The 19177-nt window shown below is 38.4% G+C and overlaps 2 protein-coding genes across 2 annotated transcripts in view; both read right to left on the bottom strand.

Annotated features, from left to right (window-relative positions):
- Positions 1 to 1231: 1231 nt before the first annotated feature.
- On the bottom strand, positions 1232 to 2865 carry Pgk2 (phosphoglycerate kinase 2). Its single transcript, XM_005377668.1, has one exon. The coding sequence runs from the start codon at positions 2764 to 2766 to the stop codon at positions 1513 to 1515; it is 1254 nt and encodes a 417-aa protein (XP_005377725.1). The 5' UTR covers positions 2767 to 2865; the 3' UTR covers positions 1232 to 1512.
- Positions 2866 to 15311: 12446 nt separating this feature from the next.
- Positions 15312 to 19177, bottom strand: part of LOC102013915 (cysteine-rich secretory protein 3-like) — a 10321-nt gene continuing 6455 nt past the window's right edge. Inside the window, exons 6-8 of the mRNA XM_005377928.1 lie at positions 18911 to 18999; positions 15901 to 16044; positions 15312 to 15562 (exon numbers count right to left, since the gene is read on the bottom strand). Of these exons, the coding sequence (XP_005377985.1) occupies positions 15312 to 15562; positions 15901 to 16044; positions 18911 to 18999 (484 nt within the window). The remainder of the gene's footprint in view (positions 15563 to 15900; positions 16045 to 18910; positions 19000 to 19177) is intronic.

Raw genomic sequence — 19177 nt, 5'->3', positions numbered from 1 at the left:
CCAGACATTATTTTCCCCCTACTTCCTTTTAGTAATAGTTATATTGATTTTTAGTTAGAACAAGGTAACCAGCTAGACATGACATTCTCAAACCTTCGTTGCTCAATAGACATCATTGCAGCATAAATTACTCATCGAATAACTGAAAATAATTCCTGAATTCTTGAGGTCATGTGTTTAACGTAACATGCATAGCTTTTTACTAGCTTCCCTCTTCAGGGTGGCAATCCAGTAGACAACCCTCAGACAAACACCTCAGCCAAGGATTGAACAGCCTTACTGAACAGTAGATTTGTTTCACTGGTTTGGTTCCCTACATGATCAGGTGGAGAAAAGTCTATGTTTTTAACATGACTTTAATGTGATAAGGTAATATTTTAGAATTGTTTCATATGTGCAAAGTTTGGTGGTCTCTTTTTATCCTTGTTTAAAATTATACTTAGGCTCCTGCTTATTTTTGAGATTCCCATGACATTATTAACATTCTCTTTAAAATATGGTAAAGTACTGTATGAAAATTTACATTTGAAGCTTAATTATTCTGGATACTTAACATGTATCATTGGTTTGAGAGTTACAGGAAATAAATTGTAGAGCTGGGAAAACTTATGGTGCTTTTAAAATTGTTGACAGTGTTACCCTGATCCAGGTCTTTGCCCATACTGTACTGGAAAAATATTCAATTAATAGATTTGTCTGTATTTTTTTTAATATACCAGAGTTGTTTTAGCTCTAGTTTTGAGTACTAAAGTACTTATATATAATTTTATATTTATCTCTGAAACCCACTTTTAGAATTTATTTATAATCCATTATTAAACATATTTGCTTTAAAAATAAATAGGTAAATAAATTTACTTCTCCATTTATATCCCCAGTTTAATTTGAACTCCCTTTCCTAACAGAGATCTATGAATATTCCCTCTTGTGCCTCCACAAGTGCAAGGATGTAATTTCTTTCTTGAGTCTGAGTATTTTTTCTTAAATTTTTAGATTTACTGAATATTTTTTGTCTCTTTTTCCTTACTTAGGAATCAGTTTTCTTTTAGTGGCTCACTAATGATATTTAGGATTTATTGCATGTAAAAATTTTTCTATTTGGGCATTTTGATTATTTAACATTTTGTCATCCTTTACCCCATCACCCCATAATACCTTGGGTGGGTCCTATTTCCCTGTTGGAAACAGAGAAATGCTAACACAGCAGGACTGCAATGAAAACAGACACACAAATTATTCAGCTCACTTTATTTAATAGGCAATTTAAGGTTTTCTCCCTAGGAAGCGCAATGGTGAAGTCCAAACATTATCTTGACACCAGCGGGCAAAAGCTTGACAGTGCTGAAATAACGGAGTTGTACTGATGTTAAAGAGTTCCTGAGGTTCCAGTAATTTTATCCTCACATGGGTCTCAATGGGGGTAAGTTCTAACCAAAACCAAGTTGAGAAATAAAAGTACTAAGCTGACTTGGAGACTGTGGACAGGAAGAGCAGGAAGGAACATGTCAGTGACTACAAGTTGCTGAGCGCCTCCACTCCAGGGAGGACTTTGCCTTCTAGGAGCTCTAGACTGGCACCCCCGCCAGTGCTCACGTGGCTGACTTTGTCTTCGGTGTTCCATTTGGCACAGCAAGTAGCCGTGTCTCCACCCCCTATGATGGTGACACAGCCTCTGGAAGTGGCTTTCACCACCTCATCCATGAGGGCTTTGGTGCCCTGAGCAAAGGCGTCCCATTCAAACACGCCCACGGGGCCATTCCAAACGATCAGCTTTGCTTGGGCTACAACCTGAGCAAACTTTTTATTGCTTTCAGGACCGCAGTCCAAACCCATCCAGCCAGCGGGGATGCCAGATTCTACAGTGGCTTTCCCAACGGTAGCATTCTCATCAAACTTGTCACCAGTGACAAAGTCCACAGGAAAGGTTATCTTGACTCCATTCTTACTCGCTTTGTCCATGATATCTTTGACAGTCTTGGCCCCCTCCTCACAAAACAGGGAGGCACCGATCTCCATGTTGTTGAGTACCTTCAGGAAGGTATAAGCCATCCCACCACCGATAATCATGTGATTGACCTTGTCCAGCATATTGTTGATGAGTTGGATCTTGTCTCCCACTTTGGCCCCACCGAGTATAGCCAGAAAGGGTCTCTCTGGGTTTTCCAAGGCTTTGGCAAAGTATTCTAGCTCCTTCTTCATCAGGAATCCCGATGCCTTCTGGGGCAGGTTCACACCCACCATAGAACTGTGAGCCCGGTGTGCGGTGCCGAAGGCGTCGTTGACATACACGTCCCCCAGCTTGGAGAGGGACTCCCGGAAGGCTTGTATTTGATCTGGCTCAGCTTTCAGCTTCTTTCCGGAAGGATCTTGACCCTTCCCTTCTTCCTCCACATGGAAGCGCAGATTCTCCAGCAGGATAACGGACCCGGTGGCGGGGTTAGCACAGGCCTTCTCCACTTCTGGACCCACACAATCCTTCAGGAACAGAACATTTTTGCCTAGCAAGGTTTTGAGCTCAGCAGCAACGGGCTCCAAGGAGTACTTTTCAGGCATGGCCACACCGTCAGGGCGGCCCAGGTGACTCATAAGAACAACACTCTTGGCTCCGTGATCCAGGCAATGCTTGATGCTTGGGATGGCAGCCTTGATTCTCTGGTTGTTTGTAATCTGCTGATTTTTCATAGGGACGTTGAAGTCTACCCTCATGATGACTCTTTTCCCCTTGACATCGAGTTTGTCTAAAGTCAGCTTTTTGGAAAGAGACATCTTGACATATCAAGGCTGCCGCCTGGACTCACTCAGTGCTGGAGATCCCTTAACTGCTGCTGGTTGGCTGGCGGTTGGAAATTTCTAACGCCCTGATCGCCCCGCCTCTTCTTTCTGACGTTGAGACTCTCACTCTGTGATTGGACCACGGTTTTGTCAATCTGGACTTACCGTGTTGCCAGGTACCGGTTCAAAGGGAAATCTTTTTGGTACTTGCATTGGGGAGAGTTGAAGAAGTGGAGAAATGCCAAAATAAGAATGATCAGAAGGACTGAGCCTTCTGCTGGCTCCTTTACCCACATCTGCTTTATCCCATGTCCATGACTACTCTTATTCTTAAAAAGCAAAACAAAGATCCAAATGTATAATAGATACTGTGAAATAGGAAGAAATGTTCAAATGGACAGGAAAAACGGAGTGGGGAGGGGGAAAGGACGGAAGTGAAAAAATGGAAACAAAGCTTTTGTAAATAAAGTAGGGGAGAGGGGTTGAAGGAAGGGTAGGGGAATGGGAAAAAAATCAAGTTATATCGTGTACCAGGTACAAATTCCCTATCATCAATGTGATCATTATGTATACCAAAAATGTACCAAGAAACCTAATTAATGAGAAAAAGGAAAACAAAAGCTCATCCAGACATCCTCAAGGACCTGGATGACTACATAACCCTCTGTCGTATCAAATCTCGATCAAGTTAATGTGTTAAAAACTTTTGCAGTGTCGGATTGGAACCATACCTTACTTTCAATACCTTGTTTTGTCCATTCTCAGATTACCACGAACGAATGCTTGCTGGCGTCTGCAAGAAAATGCCTTAGCATCCCAGTAAAGTCAGTACCAGTAAAAAACACTGAGTGTGCTCTTGACAGTTCTTTCAGTCCACCAAATACTGATGAGGCTTTTTATTTTTTTCTCCTTTTTCCTTGACTCCCTATGTATCTGAATTGAGCTGAAAAGAAGCATACTATTCTTGAGAATGGAAATCTGCTAGAATTAAAAATGAATGAGAGATGTTAGTTTTACAAAAAGCAAGAATGTGTGGCTTATCAGTGTATACTGCAGTATGTCTCCAATTTTTCATTCAGGTTTTTCCATAGTTGAATGTTTTAAATATGTAACATGAAGATTTTGACAAAAGTATATTTGAAGTACTCCTCCAAATGGTTAAAATAAAGGTCAGATAAAAGTGTTAATATCATTGGGTATGTTGTTTACTTTTCTCTCATTGTTGGAACAAAATACTTGATACCCAGAATTGAGGAAGGAGAGGTTTATTTAGCTCACAGTTTGTGGAGGTTTCAGTCCATACTCGGCTGACTCCAAGGCAGAGTGGCACATGGTAGAGGGCAATGGCAGCAGAAGACAGCAAAAGCAACAAGAGCAAAAAAGGAGCATGAGCAAGCCTCTTTCCCTCTCTTATATTATATGCAAGCTACCCGCCCGGGGTGGGTGTAGCACTCATACCCGTAATCCCAGCATTCAACCATGAGTCAATCAAAAACTGCACACCAACCCTGTGACTGCATGAGGCTTTGGGGGGACATCTAGACACAAACTATAGCATTAGGGGTTATTTAAAATCCTTCTGTGTTGCTGGTAATAACTGTGAAACAGTCTAGCCATTTTCAAAAAGAGTGTATTATTTCCTCAGAATATTAAACTTGGAGATATCATTTGATTCAGTAATTGTATTTCTAGCTACATACTCTACTGATATCACTACATTATTATTGCATGACTAAAATCCTAAAATCTGACAAAAACATATATTTTCAAAGGCACATAACAAATGAACACTCTCATTTAATTTGATTGGAAATGAAATGTGTAAAAACTACTTTAGCAAACAGCCTGACATTTTCTCTCAACATAAACATGCACTCACTATCTGAGTTATTAACACCAGTCCTATGTATCCATCCAAGTCCATAACAACAACCATGTTACTTGAATATTCTGTTACAGATGCTTATAGTAGCTTAATTAATAATTATAAAAATTGAATATCCTTCAATTTTTGAATGGATAGATTGTAATATGTACATAAATTTATTTCTTAGATAAAAAGAACACACTACACAAGCAAAAGTTCTAGCAGAGATTTAAACTTATTTTGGTAAATAGTAGAATCCACCACAAAACTCTATAGATACTGTATGATCCCATCCATATAAAATATTAAAACAGATTAAAATATAGGGATAGGAAACTTATCAGTGGTTGCTGTGTGTTAGAAATAAAAGGAGGTCAGGGAGGCTTTAGTGTGGCCAAATTCCTCTATATTATACTAGAGTGGTAGATACATGATTGTACATAGTTATCAAAATTCACAGAATTGTACATTATAGACCTTGGTTTATATTGGATGCAAATTACAAATGAACTAAGATTTTGGTAAGTCTCAGCATGGAAAGCAGTCTGTGAAAAAAGAGGTTAATTCCACTGTCATGTAGAAGAAATCTCAATGTCAGTGATGTTGGACAAAGAAGATGACTTTAGTAATATCAGTTTGAAAGGCTAATAACAAAAAGAACTGTAGAAAAATATAATACTAAAAATCGGTAAGTCTATTTATTACAGGCATAGAGTTTAGTAACTGTAAAACTACATGTATATTGGAGATTAACAAACAAAACCAGTACTGGTAAGTAATGGAAGTTAGGTTATGACTTAGAAAAGGACGTTGTACAAGCAAGGAGGAAAGCTGCAATGAACTCTAGCGAGGAGGCCCAAATCACAGGTATCAGTATGAATTTATAGGAGGTTGAATATAATTGCTTGCATTGCAGATATGGAAGCAGTTTAGATATGTGCATATTAATGTGTTAGATTTCTGTAGTTTTTGTAGCAAATTATCACAAATTTAGATACTTAAGACAACACAATTTTGTTTTCAGTTTTGAAGGTCAGAAATCCAGATGTGCTTGGCTAGTTTCTCTGCTCTGGGTTTTACAAGGCTGAATATAGGATTTTGGTGCTTGGTTTTCATTAGGACGACCTAGGAAGGATTTCCTTGTAAGGCCACTTTGGCTTGGGCACGTTTAGTTCGCTACAGTTTCAGGATGGTGGTCTCTGTTCCTTCCCTGGCTGTTAACCCACAAGGCCCTTTCATGAGCTTCCTGCACAGGGCTTCTATTTCTCAGAAGCAGCATTCCTGAACTGGATTATTCTTAGTCTTGGACATCTCTTTGCCTTTCACTTCCATTGCTTCTGGCTTCTTTCAATCAGAGAAAGTACCCTGGTTGTTAAGGACTCATTTCATTAATTTGGTACCTGAGGGATAAATGACATAGGGTAAATGAACTACTCTACATGTGCAACTTAATCATGCCTACAAAAATCCCTTTTACAAGTCAGATGATGTTTTCACAGTTCTGGAGAGCAGGATGCAATGGTGAATCTTGATTATCAGTTTGATTGTCTGGATAGACGCTGAGGATATTTTGTAAAGCCCACTTCGGGGCTTGTCTCTGTGGGTAATAAGAGCATGGCTTTGGGGTCTGTGTCTTGTCACCAGTGAAAAGTCGTGTGAAGATCATGAATGCCTTGATATGAGGCCAAGTACTTACATACCTTTCCCTCTGTAATATTATTAACTCTATAACCCCAGTCTAGTCATGAAAAACTAGGTAGACAAAAGGTGGGAAAATTCTATATGTTGACTGACCAGTATTCTTTAAAATTGTCATGATTATGACAATCAAAAAATGTTGGAAAGCTCTCAGAGAGCAGAACAGAATAATATGGTATTCTGGATTTGAATTCTGAAACTGGAAAAAAGGACTTTAGTAGAGCAACTGATGAACTCCAAAATAAAATTTACAATTTGGGTAATTATAATGCACCTATGACAACTTCGTAGCTTGACATATGCAACATGGTCACGTAAGATACTAGCAGCAGGTGGAAATAGCTGGAGAATATATGAGGACTATCTGTGCTATACTATACACCTAAAGTGATTTGAAAATGAAAAGTTAAATATAAAATATACTACATAAATATAAAAATCAATTCTGTTTATAATAGTTTCTTCCACAAACCATGAGACAACTAATAATAACAAAATACATATAATACTTCGACTTTTGAAACAATAAAATATTTGTGAGAAAATCCATCTGATATATAAATAATTGAAGATATTTATAATATTTATTTACTGGAATATTCAATATTGTTATGATGTCAGTTCTTTCCAAATTGATCTATTGCTAAAACATGACCTATGAATTCAAGAAAAGACCACACATAAGATCATAAATATTTATATAAACACTGACAAGCTTATTCCAAAATTTATATAAAAATATAAATTCCAGAATAGGAATAATAAGCTTTACAAAGAAGAACAAATGTAGAAATCTTATAGTAATGGATTTTATGAATTTTAAAGCCACAGTAATCCATACACTATGGTACTGTATGTACATAAATGTGTAGATCAATGGAACAGAATAAAGAAGTAGGAGTTGAGACCAATTATATGCTCATGTGATTTCTTCTTTTTATTTTATGGAAAAAATAAAGTTTAAAAATAAAATAATAGGAGAATAGCAATAGTTAATATATTGCATTTTATTATCTTTAAAGTAGTTATTCAGAGAACAAGGTATGGGCATGAAAAATTCTCCATACAGTATTAGCACAAATCTTTCTTTTCAATAAATTAAAAGAAACTAGTCGTATAACTATTGTGTTGGTTTGGGGCTTATTTCTGCAAGGGAGCACGATATAATACAGGACACATATTTTATAAGATTATTTATAATAGTCACCCAAAGAATTATATGCACAAGAGTGCAGTAAATCTGTCCACACACTAAGACCAAGGAATCCAGCTGAGGGCCTGGATCCACAAAAATGTCCTGCACAAGTCCAGCTTAAGACCTAGAGCTCATAACAATGCCTCCTATGAATCCAGCTGGAGGCCCAGAGCCCATGACAATGTCTCATGCAGGCCTATTTCACAGATCTGCCCTGTGAAGGCCCAAAGGTCAGTGGTGGAATCTAGGAAGTCTGTGCCAGCGGGATGAAGGATCTGTGCTAGCAGGCTGAGGGATCTGCACTGGAGCCAGGAAGCAATGCACAAAATAAGAACCAGAGTGCCCCTGAAAATTACCACAGCCATCCCCAGCAAAAGTGAGGTCCCGAGTTCCTCCGATGATTGAGATGGCCAAGTTCCCATCAGGGAAGCCAACGCAGCAAGCTTCTCCAGGAGACCGGCAGTGCATCATCTTCCCCTCCAGAGCCAGGAAGCGATGCTCAAAGTCGGGACCAGAGCTCCCCCAAAGTGAACCGAAGCTATTCTCAGTGCCAACAAGGTCCCAAGCTCCTCAGAGAATGAAAACAGCCAAGTTCATCGTGAAAGCCAGCATGATGAGCTCCTCCAGCAGAACCAGCAGCTCCTTACAGATTCAACCAGCTCCAACAGCCATTTTCCACTCCCAACAGCCTCCTTCCCCTTCTCCAGTTTTGCCTCTTATGCTACTGGCAACAGTCCCCAGGTGGGCCTCCCACACCCAGCACCACACTTACTCAGTTCAGCTGGGGGTTATAAGTTGACCACCAGTTGTCAATCCACCACAACTATTTTGTATTTTTTCCTTTTTCCTTCCTTCCTTTCCCCTTGACCCCCACCCCAGTTCCTCTTTCCTTTTGAACAATTTCTTCTCATTTCAAGAAACCATACATTTTGCACTTTATTTACTTGTTCAGTTTCTCATACCAGGGAGACAATATGATGTTTACACATGGGAGTTTGATTTATTTCACTTGTGAATATGGTACTAAATTGCATGCATTTACCTATAAATATCTCAAGTTTACCCTTCTTTATGGCTGAATAGTACTCCATTGTATAAAAGGGCCACATCTTTTTTACACAGTCCTTGGTTGATAGACATTTGGGTTGTTGCCAAGATTTAGCAATTATGAATTGTACTGCTTATATTATGGCTGCATATATCACTGTGGTATGATGTTTTTAATTCTTCTAGGAATATACCTAGAAGGGGAGTAGCTGGGTTGAATGGGACATCCCATCCTAGTTTTTTGAGGAATCTACATACTAATTTCCACAGTGGTTGCACCACTCTGAACTTCCAACAACAGTGGAGAAAGGTTTCCAGATCACATGGGAAATATTACAAAGAATCAACAACTGGGATCTCATATTATTAAACAGTGTTTGCACAAAAAAAGAAATCACCAACAGAGTGGAAAAACAACCCACAGAGCAGGAAAAATTTTAGCCAGTTGTCCCTTAAACAAAGGACTTCTATCTAGAACATATAAAGAATTGAAAAAAATCAGACTCTCCAAATTCAAAGACCCAATCCAAAAGTGGGCATCTGAGATGAATACACACTTCTCAGATGAAGAAATACAAATGGCAAATAAGTATATAAAAAATGTTCAACATCATTGGTCATTCAAGAAATGCAAATTAAAACAACACTGAGATTCCATCTCACCCCAGAAAGAATGGCTATCATTAAGAAATCAACCAATAACAAATGATGGAGGGGCTGTGGGGATCATGTGATTTTCTATAACGATGCTGAAATAATCCAATAGGGAAAGAAAATTATGATGTCTTGGTTATTTTATCATATAGAAAATCTAAGAGGGCTTTTAAATCCAAGTTGAAAGAAATATGCACAAAATAATCAGAAGAAAATGTAGGATATCTTTGTGATTTGAGAGTAGGCAAAATGTGTTTTAGCCAGGCCATATAAAATAATATGCAGAAATGAAAACAAAAATAAGTACATCATTACAAATAAAAATGTTTAATTGGATTTAACATCAAAAAAACAAATAGGCAAGTCATATACAGAGAGAAGGTATTTATAAAGCATGAATATGCTGCCAGATTATTATCTGGAATATTTAAAAAGATATTTGTAACTTGAAAATGGACTGACAGACATGTAGAAAATTAGGAAATGACATTGCTGGGTGTGTTTGTGTTTCCAGAAGACTGGCGTGTCTTAACAAAGGAGGGGAATGCCTGTCTCGAATGTGGGCAGCACCTAGGAATATACTGGACCCCAGAGGGGACAAAATGCTTCGGAAGAGGGTAGCTTGCCTGCATGCACAAACTTGATTCTTCTTGAGTAGGGATAATTTTTGCTGCTGCTGCTGCCCAGGGACACCAGCCTCCAGCTTCTTCAGCCTTTGGATGTGGACTCACACCGCTCTCCAGGGAACTGCCAGGCTTTCAGCCTAGCATGGGGGCTGCATCCTTGTGGCCTCATTTTCTGAGGCTTCTAGCTTCTTTAACAGACCAGCTGATGGTTTCCCCAGTCCTCCAGCTCACAGATAGCCATGGTTGGACTGTCTATCATGATTTTGTAAGCCAATCTAATAAAGTGACAGCAAAACATTGACATTTTTATAGATATAGCTTTTTCTAAGTAGTTTCTTAATGGCAGAAAAGCCTAGGTACCCACCGTGTGTGGGATACCCACAAGGGAGACCTCGCTGCCCCTGTCACCTCTCAAACCTTACGATCCCTAGTTTATTCTTTCGAAGCTTCTGCCTATGAAGAAACTTGATTTTTTCATCAGTATGACTTCACAGATACAGGAGTTATTTTTGAAATGTTTTTCTCATTACGGAGCCTGCACTGTTCAGTATAAATATTCTGTATTTGGAAAATTACGTGACAATTTCGTGTTACATGAAAATAACGTGTTATTGTATAACAGATAATTCCTGCCACAAAGGATGATATTGATCAGCCAAATAACTAATGAAGGTCAGCCATTGCAGTGACAGATTCTGAGTGGTCAGTGTGTTATTGGCCATGAGTTATGATAGAGATATGAAAGTCCACAGGTGGGGATCTGCTCTGTAAAGAGGACTTGCCGTGCACTGTAAGTTAACTGGCTTGCTTTCACCTCAAATCTCCCTCTCTCTCCCTGTATCAGGATTAAATTCTGAGCATCTTGTTTCCTAAAATTAAAAATCCTGGTGGGTATGTGACACTTCATATATAGATCAACCTGAAATGTCTTCTTAACTAAATTCACTTTTTATCAGCCTTTACAGCCTGGACAGCTCGAAAGGCTCTTTTAGCTCTTGATCAGGTTATCTAGATTTTACCTTTGTGAATGGGCTCTAACTGCTTCTCTGGCTTTTTAAATGGCAGCTAGCGTGGCTCCTCATCCTTCTCCATAGTGGGGAGTAATTGGACTCTACAGTGGGGAGATTTCATCGCAGGTTATTAAGTTTAAGAGATACACTCTTCCAGGTCACGGCCCCAGAATCCTTTCATTCTGACCAAGCACCACCCCTAACAGCAATAAACTAGGTGTAGTGGATTGACACTAGTGGTGAACTTGTAACCCCCAGCTGAACTGAGTAAGCGTGGTGCTGGGTGTGGGAGGCCCACCTGGGGACTGTTGCCAGCAGCTTAACAGGCAGAATTTGAGAAGGAGAAGGAGGCTTTTGGGAGTAGAGAAAGGCTGTTGCGAGCTGGTAGAAGCTGTAAGGAGCTGCTGGTTCTGTTGAACGAGCTCGTCATGCTGGCTTTCCCGATGAACTTGGCTGTTTTCATTCTCTGAGGAGCTTGGGACCTTGTTGGCACTGAGAATAGCTTCGGTTCACTTTGGGGGAGCTCTGGTCCCGACTTTGAGCATCGCTTCCTGGCTCTGGAGGGGAAGATGGTGCACTGCCAGTCTCCTGGAGAAGCTTGTTGGGTTGGCTTTCCTGATGGGAACTCAGCTGTGTTCACCCCTGGAGGAGCTCAGGACCTCACTGTTGCTCAGGATGGCTGTGGTACTTTTCAGGGGAGCTCTGATTCTTACTTTGAGCATTGCTTTCTGGCTCCAGTGCAGATCCCTCAGCCTGCTAGCATGGATCCTTCATCCCACTGGAACAGACTTCCTAGATTCCACCACTGACCTTTGGGCCTTCCCAGCACAGATCTGTGAAACATGCCTGTATGAGATAGTGTTATAGGCTCTAGGCCTCCAGCTGAACTTGTGGGAGGCACCGTTATGAGTTCTAGGTCTTCAGCTGGACTCATGTAAGACATTTCCATGGGATCCAGGTCTTCAGCTAGATTTCTTGGTCTATAGTGTGTGGACAGATTTCCTGCACTGTCTTGTACATTATTCTTTGGGGATTATTATAAATAATCTTATGAAATATGTGTCTTGTATTATATTGTTCCCTTGGAAAATATCCCCCAAACCACAACACTAGACTCAGAAAGATAAGCACCGCATGTTCTCATGCATATGTAAAGCTGAGAATGTTGATTTTATGGGAGCAGACAGTAGAATAATGCAGTGGAGGAGAGGAAAGCTGGGAGGAGGTTCACACACAGTGGTTGGAGCCTGGTTAACATAATGCAGTTAGATAGGAAGAAGAGGTTATAGTGTTCCACAGTTTAGTGGAAGAACTAGATTTTACTACTTTTTTTTTTTTTGGTTTCTTTCCAGTACTGGGAATCGAACTCACGACCTCACGCTTGCCAGGCAGGTGCTGTGCCGCTGAGCTAAATCCCCAGCCACGAGCAACTTAATATATATTTTAGAGAGAAGTACAAGAGAGGAGTCTAGAGGCTCTGACCATTAGGAAATGATAAGTAATTAAGATGAAAAGGGCCATTACTTCTACTTGATCATTATTCATTGTATGCATGTATTGAATTATCACATATAAATATGTGCAATTATATTGTGTCAATGAATAAGTTTTCAAAACCACTAGCACTACCTCATAGAACTGTAAAACAACAGATACTTCATATTCAAACAAAAAAATTCAAGAAAATCAGAAAAAATGGCTTGCTAAGAAAATACATCCTTCTCTTATAGCTGATCCTCGAGGGACAGCTTTTGAGTTTCTCACCATTAACCATAATGTTAATGTTAATTGCAGTTTTAGAATATGAGCTAAGCTTGAGGGCATTCCTCTTTATTCCACGTTTGTGAGGAATGCCATCAATGAACACTGAATTCATCAAATGATTTCACCGCATTTGTTGAAATGAGAGTGTTTCTACTAGCGTATGTTGATGTGATAGATTGTATTAACTGGTTTTTGAATGCTGAGCTTATTAGACTTTTAACAAAAGACTTACAGTAATTCTTCTCAAGCTATTCCATAGAAAGGAAAGGGAGAGAACCAATCTGAATCATTCTATGTGGTCAGCATCACCCTACTAACAAAACTGGTGAGGATAAAGAACAAAACCACAAGGAGAGATGAAAAAGAAGGAAAAAAGAGAAAGAAAGAAAGAAAGAAAGAAAGAAAGAAAGAAAGAAAGAAAGAACAAAGAAAAAAGAGATGGAGAGAGGTAGGAAGAAAAGTAAAATTAGAGACTAATAGACATAAATGCAAATATCTTCAACGTAATACTTGCAAATGAATGTGCAGGATATAGAGAGCAAGAAAACTGAATTTATACACCATTGATAGGAATGTAAATTAGCAGAGCCATTACAGAAAACAGTGTGGAGGTTTCTCAAAACCCAAAACCAGAATGACCATGTGATCCAGTTATTTTATTCCTGGGTATATATCAAAAAAAATAAAGTCAGTATACAAAAAAAGTCCCATTTACTGTGGCACTCTTCACAATAGCTGAGATATATACTCATCAGAAGATGAATGAATAAAGAAAATATGGTCTGTACAAAAATGAATATTCTTGAGTTATAAAGATGAGTGACATCCTATCATTTCTAACAAAATGAACGGAACTGGATAATGTCATGTTAAACAAATGGAATAAGCCACACACAAAAGAACACGATCACATTTTCTGTCCTATGTAGAAGCAAACAAATGTGACTGAGGGTAGGAGCAGAACTACGAAGGGCTTGGGAGAGTCCTCTGGGCTCAAGAGTAGAAGGAAAATGTCTGTGTTCACCACAGCAGGTGTGCAGATAAAGACATAGCACAGTGAATCACACTAATCTGTACCTCCCACATGCTTTAGTAGTTAGAATTAAAAAGTCATTTGAAGATCAACATATCATGAAGATAATCTATTATTTCTAATGAGAAAGCTTTGCAAAATTTAGTGTTGCATTTTTTAACCTTTCTATTTGTCAATGAATACTAAATATATCACATACTATGAAGAGTTGTGGGTGCTGAAATGACCAAAAATCTATAGTTAGGTGAATCATTTATATGAATTGAAAGTAAATTATTTTCTTTGATAGTGAGTTTCTTTTAACTGCTTCTGAGTTGATAAATGTTATCAGTAGCAAGCTGTTCTTCTTTCATTTGAAAAAAAAATTACCTGAGCATTAGGAATATTCTAAGGACATACTGGGGGTAGGAACACCCTGTGTAACTTTTTGCACAGCACAGAAGTTGAGGAACTGAAATAATCCAAACAATAGCAGTATGCACAGGTGAGCCAGTGCATTTCTAATGTACACCTTTCATTTTGTATTTTATTCTTTCTCCATTTTCATCTATCACTCTAACATAGTTTGATTACATGAATTTTGATAAATTCACTATCTTAATTTTTTATAAAGTACTATTTGAAATACACAGAGAACAAGTTATGCAACATATAAGAACAAATATGCCAAAATTAAATTATGCTACCAAAATCACATCTGAGTAATTTATTTAGGACTTGTTCATAATTTTCCACAGATTGTTTATTGACAATTAATTGAGATACACATTAAGAGGACAAAATCACAACATGGGAGCTAAGAATTTTAAAGTTACTGCAACATGGTTAACAAGACAGTATAAATATTAAAATATATTATTTTTTAAAACATCATTATTTTAAATTACTGGTAGGAGACAACTGATGATTTGATCAGATTAGGTTTTGTTTTATATTCTCCAGAGTCCAGTCACCCGGAACAAGAAAACTGCTCTAAAAATTATATTTTAAAAAGAGTAGCTGGGCGTGGTGGCACACACCTGTAATCTCAATACTTAGTAGGCTGAGGCAGGAGGATTGTTGTGGGTTCGAAGCCAGCCTGGGCTACATAGTGAGCTGAAGGCCAGCCTGAACTGCATAGTGAGACCCTGTCTCAAAAGGAAAAAGAAAAGGACATTTATAAAGAGAACAATAAAAATCTTTTTTAAAACCTCAAACATGATGTCTTATCTATTTATTTTAAAGAGAATAAAAAATAAAAAAACAATAAAAACGATACAGAAGTTCAAAAAAAGATGATAGGAAATTAACAGTGGTTGGTATATTGCATATTGACACCCTCAAAGTAGTTGTTCAGAGATAGGCTAATTCTTAACAAAAGAGACGAGACTTCAGATTAGTCAGTTGAGCTGGTATGTGCCGCGTTTCTCCAAAGTGACTGCTATTGTCTCTTTCTACTGTCTAGTGTTGAAATCAGTCACCAGATTCCGTGTGGGCTCAAAAGCACTGGTGGGAGAGGACACCTCAGCTCTCCCTTTTTGAGGGGTAAATATTATTTTATATATATATATATATATATGTAATATATGCCACATATATAAATATATAAATGATTTATGTATATTTTATAGATATATATGATTTTGAATTGTATCTTAAGGAAGATTTAAGGAAAACTGTGGCCACATTCTACTGTGAAATTTATGCGGATGAGTAACCGAAAGTCTTCATTGATTTTGACATAAAGAAAGCCGGGGTTACTTTGGGAATAGCAGCTGCAAGTTAATTGCAAGGACAAAGTGCGGAAGAGTGGGAAGAAAATGAGTGGCAAAGCGTAATTAAAGACAGCACACGTGAACACTTGCTTAGAGATGCTTAAGCAGGCGGAGCTACCACAAAAACCCTGCCGCCCAAGAGCTGTGTGACAGTAACATCATCAGTTATTTTAGTTTAGTAATATTGTGTTCTGGTAACATGATTCTCAATCTTAGTCTGGTGTTCTAGTGGCTTTAGTTATTGGAAAATGAAGCTTTTAGAGTTGTTACCTTGATTAAATTTGTTTAATTTAAATCACAAAAACACCAAAATTCAAAGTTATTATAGATCATGTTTTACTTTTTAATCCTTTGTATGAAAGAGGATTTCTGTACAATGAGAAGCAGATCCAGACAGAAAAAAGACTATTGTTGGAAGCTACTATGCCTACAATTTTCCTAGCAGCGCAGCTCGGATCTAAGCAGATGACTTGGCCCTACTCACGTGCTCAGGCCGTTCATAAATTTTGCCTTCGCAGTTGCAGGAGGCCTTGCAATGGTTCTTGACCATTGTAAAATTACAGGTGAGATCTCTTTTCATATCTGCACAGTTGGAAAATTCATCTTGATAATCACAACCATTGGCTGAAATAAAAATAAAAGTCTTGCGTTATCACTGTTCTCCATAGCAACCACGGGAGCAAATTTGGTAGCAACAAGGAGGAAACTGCACAGGTCGGCGCAACCCACTGCGATGACAGTTTCGCCCCTTGACGAACATGCAGGTTCCGTTAGTTAAACTCAGGGTGATCCTTCTTAAATCTTAAACTTCTTAAACTCGAGTGTTTTGAAATGTTGCTAAGATGAATCATCTTACTTTCTTCTCTAAAAAGCGTTGAGTAAAATTAAGTGAATTTCTCAAGACCTACACTCTCTGGAAACGGTACTGACAAGCTGTGTGCTTCTTTCAGCTGAAACTTAATTTAAATTAACATTGTATGTCTTCAGCGGCGCAGTTATATTCCAAGCGCCAATGCATACTCTACAGGACAGTGAAGACACTAACTGTTTTCATTATTGCTGAGAGTGAGGCTGGAGAGTGTTGCTCTAGAGTCAAGACTGATGCCATGAGGGATTCCTGCAAGTGGTCTTATAGGAAGACAAAGACGCAGAGAGGTAAAAGGCGGAGACACTATCAATATGATTATTTGATACTTCTACTTCAGTGTTTCTGGGTGGCCACAACTGAACAGGTCTCAGCCTAATATATCATGCTACATACAAAGCTTGACGTTTCCTTGAAACCTCACCCTACGACCTCTTTTGAAGTCACCGGGTGTCGAGAAATGGCGCGCTCCCAATTACTAAATCATTCAAACCAGGAAGCAGGAAACAACAGGAACTTCATGTTTTATATTTTTTTTTTCCTTTCCTGAGCTGGGGCTCAGAACGTTGCCGGGCTGGTCTTGTACGCTTATACTCAAATGATCCCGCTGTTTCATCCTCCCAGTACCTGATACCATAGCTGGGCACCACCACGCCCAGCTCTCTGTCCTCTTTTCAGCGCTTGTAAATACACTGGTACCTCTGTTCACGAGCTCTGCTCTTTCCACTATTCTGGTCACAAGCCGAGTTTGAGAGGAACAGAACCAAATTCAGTGGTTAGGTTCAATACTGCCCTTATGGGGAAATGTGATTCAGTTCTCATCCAGTTGGGTTTGCAACCAGAATCATGGAGAGAATTGAGTTCAATTACACGTAACAAATGTTGAATATTCTACTTTTCCCTTTTTCTCTCATACTTATCTTCTTCTCATTCCTTTTGGTACTAACGTAGGAAAGCTATCCCTTCTTTTAAAGTCCAGGTCTCCTAGCTGGCTTTCATCTAATTGTTTCTTCATACTATTTCCAGCGGCTCCTCATAAAACACAATTCTGACTTGGCCACCTCTATTTAAAATCACTCAGTTGGAGGGCTGGGGATTTAGCTCAGCGGTAAAGTGCCTGCCTGGCAAGCGCAAGGTCGTGAGTTCAGTTCCCGGTACCGGAGAAAAACCAAAAAAAAAAAAAAAAAAAAAAAAAGGAAAACTTCTGATCTCCTGTCATCTCACACATAATTAATTAACCAGGTATCTTATATAAGAAAAAAATGAGATGTTTAGCTTACAGGGTCTGACTTATTTTATTTAACTCAGTAATCTCCAGTTTCCTGTACTTTCTTGCAAGTGACACGATTTCATTCTTCATGGCTGAATGATAATCTATGGTGTAGCATACCTAATTTTCTTTATTCATGCAGCCTCTGATGGGCACCTCACCTAGTTCCTCAGCTTAGCTATTGTGAATTGCTCTGACATGAGCATGAGTATGTGTATATCACAGCAGCATGCTGTCTTTTATTCTTTTGGAAACATATGCAGAAGAGATATAGTTGGATCAAATGGTATTTATATTTTAATTTTTTGAGGAGCGTCTATACTTATTTTATAGTGGCTATACGAGTTCACATCCCTACCAACAGTGTAAAATGGTTTCTGATTCCCCACGTTCTCACCAGAATTCATAGTTTTTTTGTGTTTTAATATCATTAATATTCTGAATCATGAGTGTTCAATTCAGTCAGAAAGCCCGCTGAAGTTTCGGCAGGGGAATGCTTTTAAAGAGTCAAAATCACAATGAATAAGTCAACTCATGTGTTCATAGTAATTTTAACAACATATTCCAATTGAACACAAATACTTTTGCAGTTCTATTCTCAGACTGGAAATGAGATAGTATATGGTATTCACTCTCTTTGCTGAAATCTTTGTGAGGCTTTGTGAACTAATACTAGACATAAATTTGATCTTTGGCCTTTAAAAATGTACATAAACTTACTAGCAATCAGAAATGCTAGTGTTTATTAAATTTGATGGTTGTAGGCACAATACGGTAGAGGAGTGAAATCTACTGTGGGATACTCATTGGTGCTTGAAGAATTTCAGTATGTGATGTGCTTCTCTGCCCTGAGCTGCAGTCTATCATTTCAAACTCCTGTAGATTTGTGTTCTATTTTAGAAATGCCAATTTTGATATAATAGCATTGTCCTTGATTGTATGAATTTAATTAATGTAATTATAGTGAATTATTCTCCCAGAAAAATTTTTATAGATTCATATGTAAAGGGCTCAGTATCCAAACAATATAAATGGATTTTGGATGTTTGTATTGCATATAGTAACAACTTTTTTTCTTTTAGGGAACTGAGACTCGAACCCAGGGCCTCACACTTGCTGGGCAGGTGCTGCGCCACTGAGCTAAACCCCCAGCCCCACACATAGTAACAAAATATCATTACAAATAGTACATATGTAAGGAAGAGTATAAATACTGTACTTAAAAAGGCTCTGAAAAGTGGTATTAGTCTTGAATGAAGACATTCTTAAGTTTGCTTACATTCAGAAGTTTGCTTAACTCTTACAAAGTTTATTATGTGATTTTATGAACTAGAAAGTTAACCCTTCAAACTTACTGCACAGTCCGTCCTCACAGTGACCCGGGCAACTGGCGCAGGGGGTTCCTTGCTTGTAAGGGGTGTACAGTTTCCCCCTGATGTTACCACTGAAATTTGAAAGGCAAAATGTCAAATATATTATTTTAAAATTTTCTGTTCAGTTTATACTCATCATAACATATATATATATATAGTATCTAAGTATTTCAAATAATTAAACAAGTATATAATTTCCCAGATGTATTCAAATAACAGTGACCCGGGCAACTGGCGCAGGGGGTTCCT

The sequence above is a fragment of the Chinchilla lanigera genome, unplaced genomic scaffold, assembly GCF_000276665.1.
Source record: "Chinchilla lanigera isolate Chin_1 unplaced genomic scaffold, ChiLan1.0 scaffold00010, whole genome shotgun sequence".
Taxonomy (NCBI): Eukaryota; Metazoa; Chordata; class Mammalia; order Rodentia; family Chinchillidae; genus Chinchilla; species Chinchilla lanigera.
This window is presented reverse-complemented; position numbering and strand designations above follow the sequence as displayed.